This window comes from Opisthorchis viverrini, assembly GCF_000715545.1.
Source record: "Opisthorchis viverrini unplaced genomic scaffold opera_v5_25, whole genome shotgun sequence".
NCBI lineage: Eukaryota > Metazoa > Platyhelminthes > Trematoda > Opisthorchiida > Opisthorchiidae > Opisthorchis > Opisthorchis viverrini.
The window spans coordinates 1,336,995-1,351,682 of NW_008751681.1; the positions used below are offsets into that span (position 1 = coordinate 1,336,995).

General features: G+C 45.7%; 1 protein-coding gene across 1 annotated transcript in view; it reads right to left on the bottom strand.

Annotated features, from left to right (window-relative positions):
• The window catches only part of T265_02151 (hypothetical protein), a gene marked incomplete at both ends in the record, with an annotated part of 20,638 nt that extends 7,662 nt beyond the window's left edge, over positions 1-12,976 (bottom strand). Inside the window, 5 exons of the mRNA XM_009166325.1 lie at positions 2,554-2,719; positions 7,037-7,168; positions 9,272-9,384; positions 9,478-9,598; positions 12,891-12,976. Of these exons, the coding sequence (XP_009164589.1) occupies positions 2,554-2,719; positions 7,037-7,168; positions 9,272-9,384; positions 9,478-9,598; positions 12,891-12,976 (618 nt within the window). The remainder of the gene's footprint in view (positions 1-2,553; positions 2,720-7,036; positions 7,169-9,271; positions 9,385-9,477; positions 9,599-12,890) is intronic.
• Between the last annotated feature and the right edge of the window lie 1,712 nt (positions 12,977-14,688).

Below are 14,688 nucleotides of genomic sequence, written 5' to 3' on the forward strand. Positions count from 1 at the left end.
TATATACAGAGAAAGGGAAGCGTGAAATTAGAGTTCCAAACCGATGAAAGAGACTTATACATACTACCTCAAATCAACTGACGAGTGTTCAAAACATGCAGGGACCTTAGTGTGTGATGCGTACATCAGTTACTACAGAAGGTGCCAGATGTTGGGTAAAAAAGTAGATAAAAAGCTATAGAATGGACTGTGATTTGTTCAAGGATGAATGAACTCAGCCATGAACCATATAAGCTGGAACTTTTTGAGGGATGATGTGTCTGAAGCGTTCATATATATATATATATATATATCATCGACATGATATATGAAAAGAAAAGCCAGACTTTGATTAATGAGCTTGTGATGGTAGTTCTGGGATGCTTTGGGGCGCGATTTTCACCGATGGAAAATCAGTTAGTGATTCTTAAAGGAAGGCAGATAATCGATTCATACACCAGGACATTGAATAACTTCCCGCTTCCTTCGGCTTTAGGAAACCGGATTGGGGATCTTCCAGTCTGATAAGGAGTGAATAAACGAGCCTTCCTCATCACATTGTAAACAGTGTACCCTGTGAAGAGTGTGCATCCTCGGGGCCGGCCAAAGTTATACGCTACTTATAAGCACATTTTGTCAGAGGTACAAGTTTTCGGTCCCACAGACACAAAATTCCTCAGCTGAGCTTTGTGGAGATATGGTGTAAGCAGACCAGTAAATATAGTTTCAGTGAATTACTCGAAGCAGTCGTGTCGATTATACCAAAGTGGCCTGAAATTCTAACTTGCTCGAAATTAATTTTGTTCATTTTGTGCAGCAATTTTTTTCGCACGATGTGAATTTTCTAGGTGTGCTTCCACAAATCACTCGATGACGCTTTCTAGTGTTTGAGTTCATACCGGTGCTAGTATCCCCCGGACACCATAATTGAAGTGTTCCCCCTGTTAATTTTTTTTAGACGGAGTCATAGACAAGTTGGAAATTCCGGTTATATAACCGCATTATTCTCAGTGCAATGAGGCTCCTTTGATTCATCCCAGTAACCAGATAGGCGTTAAAAGTGAGAGCGTGAACCCACTCGGTCGTGTTGCATGTGATCCAGAAAGTCAGGGAGGAAGCTGAAAAGCGATTACAACGTACTTGAATGCGAACAGATCTGTGTTACTGTGCTACTTCAAACGTACCGGCATAGCGTTACGATACCGTAAAGTGTGGGTGGTTTGGACTGATATGCACAAACGTGACTGAAGTTGATTAAGGGTTAATGCCGAATGGGACAAAATCAACAAATCAAGCGCTGCCATGCACAGATTTGCTTAGTGTGTAGGAAACGTGGGAAGCCAATAACAAAAATGAATCATTTTTCCCCGACTTCGAAGACGATTGAACTTGTGTTTTTGTTAGACACTGACAGACTCGTAGATTCTACAGGAGTGGGTAACCGGCGTTCTCCTTGGAAGCACCTATTGCGTGTACCATGAATGGTTTCCCGTTTATTTCTTGGAAGCATTGTCTTGAGGGGACGGCATTGTGCCTGCCTGTACATCACGACCACGGTTTGGTCCACTCACACATAAAATCCAACCAAAAGCCCCTAAGTGATATGGATTTATGCGCACTGTCCTGAAGTCCACCGTATCTCAAGAGTGGGTGAAATTTGAAGTCGAAATTTTGTGAAAGTTGACTAGGATGCGACTCGTTTCCAAGTGATAAAAGTTACTCCATTCTCTGACTACATGCCCAGGGCGCTTTCAAAGTCATTTCACATCTTTCGGGTACACTGCTCGCTATAATCCAACTTAAATGAGCCCAATCTTAAAAGCGAATATGTTCAATAAGTCTACACGTCAGCATCCTAAACTCCATCATCTTGGGAAATTCAAGAATCGTGCTTCTAATAGTATTCATTGCACCATCTAATCATTACAGCTATCATACCACAGGTAACGTCACGTGTATAGTTCGACTATGCTAGATGTCTTCATCAATGGAGATTCCATAATTCCATCAGTGCTCACAGGTGATTTGAAGTCTAACTCAAGATAAAGGATATCGAACTTGAGGTCACAAGCGTACAATACAACTTTCATTTCTATGTATAACCGGACAAGTCACTCATGGGTTAAACTTCCGGGTAGTTGAACCATCGTTTGGCTTTGTCAAACGAAGTCAAGGCCAACATGCTCAGCCATGGGAAAAAGGGATTGTTGAAGGTAAAGCACACACTAGATGAGCATGTGGGTCCGATAATTTTGTTGGGATGGTTTTTGGATTTTCGTTCAAACGTTCACTTACATTTTGCTATGAGACTGAATATCACATTCAAGCTTGAATACTTATGTACTATGTTAAAAATCAGGATGGTCTTGCATTCCATTGTCGGTTGTATAACCGAGTTGACTAGTCATGCGAGCAGACTGTTTGGTGAAGTCAAATAGTCACAGATGAATGAAGAATGATGGTTACACGCGGCCACGTGAAGAGAGCCTGAAGGTCAAAAAAGTTCCATTAAAGTATAAAAAAAATCGTACAGTGTTGTGCGGTCTGTCAAAAACGAGTACACGTCAGACTCACCAGTTCCTTGATTTCGGTCCGCTGATGCTGGATGTATCGAGTCAAATAGTTCAAACGAATGTTGAGTGCTTCCACATCTCCGGTCATCTTCATAACTCCTAAGTGATAGTCTGAAATTGTAGGTTGAAACAGATACGAGCGTTTCTTTCGCAGTTTCCGACCCAACCTAGGTAGAACGAGCGAGTAAGTTTGAGAAACGAAGATGGTGTCAGTCCGGAGAAAAGTGAAAATTCGAACACCTATTTTAAATTGTTCGTGCGAGGCTAGTAATATCTCAGTGTTTACCCGAACGGGTGTATATTGTGTGGTTGTTTAGCAATCAATCAACCCATCCATACATACATACATCGATCAATCAATCAACCAACCAATCAATCAGTCAATCGTGTACCATAGGTACACTGGTTCCAGCTGCTACAGTTTCGATCACTGTAAAGTGGCAGAGTGCAGGAGAAACCGCCAAGCCTTGGAGGCGATGGCATGTTCAGTTAGTTTGGGAATCGGGTAGCTATGCACTGAATGCGATAGCTTTGATGCCATTGACCGCGCGATTGGGCCACTTCTGCCAGTGTCATCAAACATTGGTGAGTTGAGTCCCAAGGTCTCCATCCAGGAAAGCAATTCGTCGACGCGACCAACTTTACTGGTCAGTGTTCTCATACTTCGTCGCCAGGCCTAACACTGTCCACCTCTCTGTCGCTTCCATTAAGCACAGCGCTGGAAGAGAAACGGCATGTGGAGTGCATGTCCGAACCAGCGTAACCTATGAACCGTGAGTAATTCTTCTATCACGGGAGAGTTCCTTCTTACTAAGACCATCTGGTGTAGATCAGCATTACGAATCCGATGTTCCCACCAGACCTGACCAATTCTCCGGACACCTATGGTCAAACACCGACATCTTTCGTACGCCCTCTGCACGTAGAGGCCACTTCTATGATCCATAAAGCAGCATGGATCGCACCGCTGCAGCGTAAACTCTTTCCTTGGTACAAACTCAAGTTACGTCGGCGCCGTAGATGTCAGAAGTTCGCAAAGGCTACCTTAGCCTTCCCGATTGAAGAAGTGATCTCATCTTCAGCCAGTCCACCGGAACTTATACAAATGCCCAGGTAAGTTCGATTGACTCACCTGCGAGCACGACGTTCAAGTTTGATCCCACCCAGTCTTGTAGCAGCACTTTACACATTGCAGGTGTAAAGCGCATACAAAGCCAGGTAGCATGTTAGTTAAGATGGTTTGCATTTGGGAAAGATAAGAACCAAAGAAAGCAATATCGTCCGAATACTCAATGTCTATGGGCGAATGTCCCGGGAGCATTTCGACTCCCGAGGTTTCAGAGTCAGGTGGAGAAATTAGAAGCAACACATCAATAAAAAGTCAACGGGTAAAAGAGGGCGGCTTTGTCTTACACTACTGGACGTGATGAACTAGGGGGAACGCTCGCCATATGCTCGTGCGCACCTACAGGAGTCCGCATACAGTGCCTCCATAGGGGAGAAAATTTTGGAGGGAGACCTTTGATCGCCAAACACTGTCAAATGCCCTGATGATCGATAGAATCAAAGGCAGCTTTCACAGGAAAAACGACTAACATGAGACGTTTGAAGGAGTGGCGACATACAACAATTCGTCTCAAGGGAAAGATATGATCGAAGCATCCTCGGCCATGGCGAAACCCAGTTTGATTCTAACGAATCCGTCTCTATCGATAATCCATTAACCTGTATAAAATAATGCCAGCGAGCACCTTAGACAAGACGGATACCAGACTGATGATACGAAGGTTTTCACATGAGGTTTTGAAAACTGAGATGGCGGTCGAAGAGCCCGATTCCCTTAGTATTGTTTTCGTTCCAAATCTTCTGCTGAGCCTTTGACTCAAGTCTAACCCACGAAGCAGTTGGTTGACGCCGGTTTTTTAGGGACCCTGACTCAGAAGTCTTAACCGCAAGACAGTGGTTATTAGGGTTTCCTTGGGGTCCCCTTCTCGAAGCCAATGACTCAACAGTCTGACCCGCTTGACTGCAGGGGGCCGGCCTGACTAGGGGGGTGCAAAGAGTAAGTTATCGCTGTCTCACTCCTAGTGCAGCTGCGTACAGCAGGTACCTTTTGAGCAGCACCGGACTCTTTGGTTTTAAAAGTATTTCGACCGCATTGAATAATGCACCGGCGGTCGCGGCCGGCCGTTGAGCGATCCGAGTGTACGGATTTTAGGGCCGACCTTTTCTAACCCTTCTTCCTCGGGGGAAGGCAGCATCACTGCTTCCATAAATATGGACGTGCCTTGTTACCTTCACACTCCTGTAGCAGAGGACAATACGACTTAACCTTCAGCCAGCTTCGTAATATGATTATTCGGGGACTCGCTGTTCTTCGTCGCGTTGCTCTCCATTGGCCTTTCTCGCATGGCTAAACATTAGGGAACTGAGTTTCAGCCAGTATAGCTCAAAGGATCATTGCAGCACAGAAGCTCGACCACCACAACGTGACAACTTTAGGTCGAGTTTTCATAGACCATTCAGCAGCTCATTTCGAAGCCACTGAGCACAACTACCACCCTAGTAGTCGGACCCAAAACAAGCCGATTGGGCTTGGAATCCTCAGCTACTGCCAAAAGACAACGCTGGAAGACGGTCACATTTTGCCCAGCCTGAAGCCTCTGGCGCCTGAATTATCATCATCATCATCATCGACAGCATGACATCAGTGTTCAACACTGATGCTTTGCCGCCGTATAACCATGATGTGAAGAAAATAATAAACGTGACGGTGCAATGGACTTAGTGCTAGCTTACCAGTCATTCCCAGATGCCTACACATCTAGACACTCATTCAGGCAATCTGGATAGAAGCTGACAACACGAACGCAACCGCCATCGGTTGGTAGCCATATCTTACAGCGTCTCCAACCAGGCGCAGTGGGGATCATGCGGTCCCCATCCTGGAAGGCGAGTAGCACCGACAGCATCCATACGTTTCGTAATCTCTTTAATGTCCGTCTTTCAGCTCAAGGGTTGACCACCGATCTGCTTCTGCCACTCCGGACTGGCCACGGAAAACGACACTTTTCTCGGTAAACGGTGGTTCGGCATACGCAGTACATGTCCCAACCAACGCAGCTTCTGCTGCTGGAGGCGTTCTTCAATGAAGGTCCCCGTTGCACGGCCAAAAACTCGCCTTTCAGTTGCCTCGTTACGGATTCGCTGACACAGTGCAGGTCAGAAACTTTACAACGCTGCAGTGCGTAAATCTTGCTTTAGGATATGAACCGTGGCTGCTGCGAGTAGAGGATGAATCAGAGATTAGGACGTCTGACCAGCGATACCTCCGTAAACATCCATACGTTCGTAATCTCTTTAATGTCCGTCTTTCAGCTCAAGGGTTGACCACCGATCTGCTTCTGCCACTCCGGACTGGCCACGGAAAACGACACTTTTCTCGGTAAACGGTGGTTCGGCATACGCAGTACATGTCCCAACCAACGCAGCTTCTGCTGCTGGAGGCGTTCTTCAATGAAGGTCCCCGTTGCACGGCCAAAAACTCGCCTTTCAGTTGCCTCGTTACGGATTCGCTGACACAGTGCAGGTCAGAAACTTTACAACGCTGCAGTGCGTAAATCTTGCTTTAGGATATGAACCGTGGCTGCTGCGAGTAGAGGATGAATCAGAGATTAGGACGTCTGACCAGCGATACCTCCGTAAACAATTCGATAGAAACATCAAATTGTTTCCGGAAGGAACAAAACACCCTGATAGAAGAGCTCATCACATTTCAAGAGCTGCCAGTGTGGAACGTGCACCAGATGCCAGAGAAAAGTCTTCCCTAAGAGGGCCATTTACCTGTGTGATGGACCGCGTGGGTTCAATTGATTGATTCTAACCTATGTACCAGGAAGACGCTGGTTCAAGCTGATGGTTTTGGTGACCGAAAAATGAGAGTGTGGAAGGGATGGACGAGCATTAGAGGCGACTACCCTACCACCTACTCGCCGTTCTGCTCTCCTAATTTTCCAAAGAAACGGAAATCCCGACAGCTGCGCAGAAGGTAGTGAGTCTGATGCAGAGGCGCCACGGACTGCGTGACTAAATCCTGTAGTGTCACTTTCCATGGTCCCCATCCACAGAGGTGAGAATCAATGAGGCTTCAGGCGGGGACCAGAGACTGGTAGACAGCCCAAAAGACGTAGAGGGAGTAAATCAGCTTGAATTGGTGTCTCACCCACAACAAACTGTGAAGCTTTATATCGTTCAGCCGTAACAACCTTCCGGTGCCCAGCTGTCATGCCCCCCGAAGGAAGCACGAAGGCTGGGATACTGACAGGTTGCCCAAGCCTAGACACGGGAAATCGAGATGCAGTTAGATTAAAAACACGGACCTTCCGGTCAGTAAATTCACGTTCTAACCACTGAGCCATCTCACTCTTACATCGACTTTAAGGGAGAGGAATACCAAGACTTCAATGGATGGCATGTGCACTTACATGTCCACCACCATGAAAGGTAGAATAGTCAAGTCAGTGAACCGATTCAAAATCCTGCTGTTGCTCCACAAACGTGGGTCTTCGAATAGGTTACTATCTGCGACGAATGTACTACTATAGATGCTGGAGATTCTGTGAAGCCAATATGAAATCCAAATATTTGTCGGTACCGTTTAAGAGATGTGATACGTGGCAAGTCCCACAGGTTACATATTTGTGGAATCCATGGTTTGGTCTATTGATGCATCGGACACACTTTGACCAGTCGTTTGGCATTTTGAAGACGAATCTATGAAACGTTTCAACGACACAGAATTCATCGACGAGCATCCCAAGACAGCTCATGCTGTCGTCCGGACGGTTACCACCACTACACATTTGGAAGCCCGATGCAATTCGCCACGACTCTCTGGGTTGGAGTGCCACTAAAAACAAGGATGTATAATTCACAGAAATAATTGGCTTCGCTCTCCGACTCATTTTCTAGGCATCACCATCTTACCTGTACAGTTCGAGTTGCAACATCAACTCGGTCTACCAGTTCCGCAGTAGATACTAAGCGGCGTTCCTCATTGAGACTGAGACAGATCGATGAGACACTCCTCCTATTAATGACTCAAACAAGCCTGTGAGAGATAAATAGGAATTACAGGCTGTACAGTTCGCCAACATGTGCTGGAGCATGCGTGTTGCCGCACATAAAGGTAATTTCGTTACACATAAGGTGGATCACCTATCGGCAGTGCCAAATACAAATCAATCAATTTGGAGACTGGTCACTACTTCTTCTGCTCCTCATTCTTCCCTATCCAAATCTACAGCTCAGTCTCTGGGGTCGGTTTTTGCTTACATAGCTACGAGAAGCTCCCCAAACGTCCATTCAAGCCGTCCGGATAAGAATTAACGGAAGATCAATAGGAAGGGTTACAGCCCACGTCTTCTGTCCAGCACAGTGGTCACGTGAATTTCATCCTGGAAGGCGAATAGAACATAGAATCAGCCCTATCTGTCCTCTTTGGCTGAGTCTATTTGTCAGCATGTTTATTAACAACAATCTGAATAAGGCACGGGAACTCAAGCGTGCATGTACAGGACACATGGTAGGCACAAATTATGACCAAACAATCGCAAATTGTCATGTAGAATACCTGCTGCGCAACCCAAAGTCCGTTCGCTGGTAATCTGATTGCGAATCCAACGGCACCGACCGGCTCGAGCCGTGGTTCAGAAATACCGGTGGTCAGAGATTGAAAGGCTAACCCTGCTTATTTTTTTCCTCAGCTGTAAAAAGCCTTCCGTTTCTAGCTATCATGTCACTCGAAGGAAGCGGAACAGCTGAGAAATAGCAGCAGTTAAAATACCGTGGTTGGGTTCGAACAAAGGACCTCCGAGATATTAAGCAAATAGAGTATATTACTCGTTCAGCTGTAGCACCCAGCGCCAAGCTGCCTTACCGTCCGAAGGAAGCACGAGGAGTGGACACTGTCAGGTTGCAGTCGAGGTACTGTGGTTGGCTTCGAACCACTAACATTCCGGTTGATGAGTTCGCGCCTTAATTGCCTGACACACATATGACTCATGGAACTGAGTGATATTCTGTTTTTAAACCTGAAGTGGCGTAAACTAGCGAACTATTTACTGGATTTCAAGAGGCATGGTGTACTCACGCCAGTCACTGCAATCTGAGCCAAGCATATTAAAAAAGGTAAAGTGCTCCGTGATATCAAGTGCCTCCTGAATCGTAAGGGATGTGTTCACAATATCTATACCTTGAGGGTGCCAGCCCGTTGGCTAGACACGGCCGAAATTCGTCATCCCGACGATACGGCCGGGCTAGTGTGTCGCTGCGATTCCGTGAGTTGCACTGAACGAAATCTCCACTCACAACCACTGAAGGAAGTTCAAAGGGGACAAGCCAGACAAAGACGAGTGACCCCGCATTATGCTCTGCTGTTACTCGACGAAGTCCAAAAGTACCTCCACTGTCCTGCTTGAGAATCACTAGGATTTTCGAGAAATTCTATTTTTCGTGTCGTTGGGAATCACAAAATGAGAAAATGGTAGGAGTGAGCACCACTAGGGGACACTGCTTTGGGCAGGAAAGCCTCTAGACGGTGCAGTATAGGTTCCGGAAGATTAACACTGCCATCCCGAAGAGTTCAGACTTCACCGACGTGCGACAGTTTGTGCACCCCGGCGACTGTTAGGCGGAATTTCGCACGAATTCCGCTTTACCGCTCACAGTCAGGTGCCGCTACGGCCGAGAAGCCTACCGCGCGCAAGATTGGACAAAAGCTCGGGGATGCTTGCCCGTTCGGCGTCCAGCCTAGATCTGATTGGTCGAAAGTCTGGGCTCGACAGCCAATAATGTCCAAGTATTGGCCGAATGTCGTTTGTCACCCAGAAGACGTCAGAATTTCCAGAAAGTTACCGCCGCTTACACTATACATACGAAGTACTGTACAACTGACTTGATTCATTTTAGCGTTAATATACCCTATGCACCTTTGGCAGTTGTCTTGAAGTGAACCCCATCTTGGGAGGCTCAGACCAAGAACTAAGCTGAGGATAATACAGCCACTACAACTGGCGAACGTGGACCTACGATGTCAGTCGAATTTGATCAGCTCCGGGAATTGCTACAGCAACAACAAAAGTGGTTCATCTCTGATACTCAGGGGATATGTGTACCCGGCCACGGTACAGGCTCCTGATTTTGGCTGTGCGTTTCAACCTCTTCGGACAGAGAAAGTGAGACTTCTTCAGGTTTTCGACATCTGTGGCCTCAGAACTATGGCTCATGTGGGTTGGTGAGGTGTGACTACATAACGATGTAATTGGAAAATGTGTTTGATTGTGAACCGGGAATTCCATCAACGAATGCGCCCAACACCAAAAGCAGCGAGCCAAGGGTAGTGTGTTGTGAATGTTTAACCATCCTTCGCCGAAGGAGGTACTGTTTCCCACGCGAACGTCAGAGTGGCGGAAGAAGAGGTGGTTAACTCCCGGCCAGGTTTACGGGTATGAAATGGTTACAAAAAGACAGGATGCTGTCGCTACCACTCGTCATCAAGAGTTTGTACTGTGGCGTTTTGTACCTTTATTTTACTTCCATTATAACATTACGTATTTCATCAATTGCATAATCGGTTTTTGTTTGAATACGAAAAACTACAAAAAACGCGCACTTGTACGATTTCACATAATGCAAGCGTGGTCACGTGCTTCGACTCTTCTGATTTCGCTCGCGCTTGCAGCGGTCATTCGTGAGTCTCGTGTACTAACTCTGGTACCAAAACATTTCAGACATCTTCGGAATCTATTATATGTGAGAACTGTTCAGAAGAAGACCTCCGGAACAACATAATTGGATTATTGTTTATTTCGCTGACCTGGGCCAACGATGAACTATTTTAGAAAGAAAAATGTTAGTGAGTCTGCCCTCTTTATTTTTGCATACCGAACCTAGAGTAATTATTCTTATTTCTTTGCCACACACACCTGGTAAACTAACTTATTGAGTAGCCGGACCACTGCAGTACCAATTAACCCCGATTGCGCCTTATTGGAGAACCTGCTAGTCCGTGTCGGCCGCGTTCTCGTCGGATTTGACAATGAATTAGTATTCAAAGATGTAGGCACCAGTCCATTCCTCAACAATTTTAGTTTTTTTCTCAAAATAAGGATTACAACGAAGCATCCATGTTTGGCACTGAGGTTGCGCCATTGGTGGTGATCATGCCTGACTGTTCGTATGACACATGCAAGTGTACTGGTGAAAATAAACCCCACGGCACCTGCTGTAAACATTTTCGGGTCTGCATGATACCAGGAGAGTGGGATTAAGGTAGCAATTTAGTTGTATATTTCGTTATGATCGGTGATGCTGTGTGAGATATCAATAACGGTAGTGATAGTTTAACAGTAGGACATGCGACCCAACAATATATCAGGTGGCTGAAAATTTGACTGAGGTAAGAAGAGGGCTCACAATCGCCACGACATATGCCGGAAACCGTATGCGATTCTTCATCACAAAATCCTGAGTTGAGATGTCATCAATTTGCCGCCAGAGATGACACAAACTACTCGCGCGATTCTCATTACGGTGTCATGCCATTCAGGATCCTTACGACGAAATAATCACAAAAGAAGTTTTTCATATTGAACTAGATCACAAAATCTTTTTTAAGCAAGTCTCTTGTGTGATTTTCAAAAACCCTGCATCCCCAGGTATGATAACTTCAGTCACGAGCGATGACCGGGCGTTCTTCTCGTTATTTTCACCCGATAAGACTGTACATCTAGCCCTGTTCTTCTCTATGTATTCTAAATATTTCTAACTTAGTTTCAGTGATTCTCGTTTTTGATACTCTTTGAATGTAGCCATCCCCGACTTGTTTGCTTTCCATCCGTGAAACTGGTTACAGTTGCAATTACTCTGAAAGTCTGAATACTATCTTAACTTGCTATTCATATAATTGGCCTGTAAACTGCTTGTACTTGGGTTCTGGGAAATAGTCATGAACAGCAACCCAGCGTTGACAATGATGCTGATCGACCGTGTAAACACAAATTTTCTGTTTTTTGAAACTTCAAGCTGAAATTAATCCAAGAGCTTTTTTTAGTTCCCTCGATTTATTTTAAAACATACTCCTTTCCCGGGCAAAATAAAATATTTTGGAAACTGAGTAGTTTACAGTGGAGAGCTCAACCGATATTTTGCCGAAGCTCTTATTTGTGATGTTCCTAAACTGGGCGTGCACACACTCCGTTGCGCAGCGCTGCCCAAATGCCGCTTGTTTATTTGTTTGCAACAATGGTAGAGACATCGCAGTTAGTTTTTGTAACCCATAGGGTTACCGAAAACGCCAAAAGCCCGCCACCGGCTTCGCCCTTTTGGTAGCTGTAATTCCAAGCATAACAGACTCCTTGAGCCTGCTTACGAAGTGCCAGATACACCAATTCACAAATATCAAAGTATCATCTTAGGACGCCGTTCTTAGTTACAGCAGTCGCAGCTCATTTAAATTTTCCGTAATATAATTGGCCGGCGCACTAGGTGCTTTAGAAATCCCGTTGTTGATGATTCAGTATCGATATCCACGCAGAATTTGAAGACTTCAGTTATAAACGAAAATCTACAACTTTCTCAAGCAATCCTATTGGTGATAATGAGGAACTTCGTATGTACAAGAATGACTCGGGGTGGGATGTAGTGACCCTACGTACAATTCGACACAGTGACATTTAAGCTGAAGAGAGGTGTGCACTAGTCGGCTGTAAGGCCAAGCGGTAAAACTTTGAATCCCAGGACCGAAGATGCCGATTCCGTGTAGCTTAAAAGTACCGAGAGCTCCGTTGTCCTTATCATCATTTGTAACCGTCCCGTACTCAGCCGTGATGGTAGTTTCATCAACTACGCACTCCTTCATAGGAAAACCATCAGGTGACAGGCCAGCGTTTTTTATTTAAAGCATTCGGTTATATATAAAGGATCATCAGACACAACATGTGGAAAGGCGCTCAATATCCCAGGCCAAAGTGAGGCTGTTTCCCATGTCTGTCATATAGACTTGGACCTCATTCAACTCATCGATTATGCCCATCTAGACTTACACAATCATATGTACAACAGCCTTCCATATATGACCTACCTGGCTAGACTTTTCGGCCCAGCCCAAAGACCTGGTGCTGGATATATTCCTCAGTAGAAGTCCTTATGGCACAACGGGAGTCCTGCCCTCTAACTGCCTAATAACAGATTCGCCGAAACCAACCCACACGAGCTATCGTTCTGAGACGAGAGTTGTCAAACGCCTCAGTCCCGCTCACCGAACAGGACACGTCTCACGGCCTTATAACAAGATACACCCTACTGTAGCCTGTTAAACGCGTCTCTTGATATCCGTATATATAACGCTTTGACGCCATCGGCATTTTTAGTGATCACACTTGACCTGGGCCTTGCAGATTAGCGCACTGACGTCATCTGCACGCTACAATTCGATATAATACAACTCCGAATATACATAAAACATTCCAACGATACTCCCCCTGAACATTAAATGGCGCGTCCACTGACTGCATACCCAGGAGTAGGCCTTTCAGTTTACGGATGCGGAGGGCATACAAAAAATTCGGTTCATCCACAAACAAACGCGCCTTGTTCTCCTCTTCGAAGATGAGAAAGATTTCCTGTGCATATTTCAGGTGGACAAGGTTTTCGTTGGAACTTATTTGAGCACAGGTGTTCAGAAGACATTTCAGCGCTCGTCTCCATTATCTCACGAAATATCATGAAATATACTCGAAACGGGGTGGGAATGATGCTGCACACTGCTCTGTGTTCAAAATCTTCTAGAGAGTTCTCTATATTTTTCCGTACCATGTCTTCCCCATCCGCACCTCCTGTCCCTGACGATGCGAAAGAACGCAGGGTTGTGGCAAATATCCCGTTCACTCATCCAATGAAGCAGATAGATCCATTGACAGGGGAGAAAATGCTGGCGGAGACTCTATAAATACATGCAGTATAATGCCTCAGCAGTAAGCTGTTCTGAAAAGACTTTTGCTATTCTTTAGGCTCTGACTGCAACCTTTTGAGGTGACCCATCATACAAGCACGCGCCACCACGAGAGATTTCATATTTTGATCTGATCTCACGTCGCAGCATGCTCCAAGCTATCTTAGTTGAGCGAAATTTGGCCAATGCATGTCCCTGATAGTCACATATACCTATACCCATTGGCATCGACCGCTCAGCACTTACATACACCTGAATACCGATAACCCTTTTTCGAACTTTAGCAGTGTTGCCATATCGCAGTAGTTCCAAATTGTGACCACTTATAGCTGTTTGCTATTTCCCGCCGCAGTCCAACCCATTCCACAGTGCCGTCTAGCAGATATTTTGATGCGTTCTCCAATGGTGTCACCGGTTTGGACGCGGCTGTCTCATCGCCTTGTTTGGATGGCAGCAATGAACCACCATGCACCCTCGAAGGACACATGGAATTCCTTGATCCATGCTAATCTGAATTTTTAAGATTGCCCGGCCAATCCCAACTGCCATGGCAGCTCATACTACTCACAAAAGGTGCACATGCATGGGGCTGTCAACGACCCCAAGTACGGCTTCGCGATGACTGTACAGCGACTGGCGTACCCAGACCGAATCTTGCCCACAATTTAACATATCCCTAATATTTTCCAGGTAAGCGTGTTGCATGTGCCAGTAGAGATCGTCCCAATCCTTTGAAGTTGTACCAGAACTTGAAAGGACTGGTCACCCTATTGTACAGCACGCTTGTTCGGCCTATGAACCAATTAATTCTCCCAGTAAACGGGGTCAGTAAACCGGTGAACGTGAAACTGTGCCTTTCGTCCTATATCCCGTGTGTGAATTGACAGGCTGTGAATAATTCCCTGGCTTTCTTTGGAGGAACCCCTGCTGCCACGACAAAGAACCCTTCCCATACAGGTCGCAACTGGTTGCCGCGCGTAACATGGAGGCGTAATTATTGTTTATATAGTGTTAAAATGATTTTTAAATTCAACACAGATGGGGACACGTTAAGAAAGCATCTTTCCACATATTTCCCCACCGCACTCACGGTGACTACAAGCGAAACCACCTGAATTGAATTCG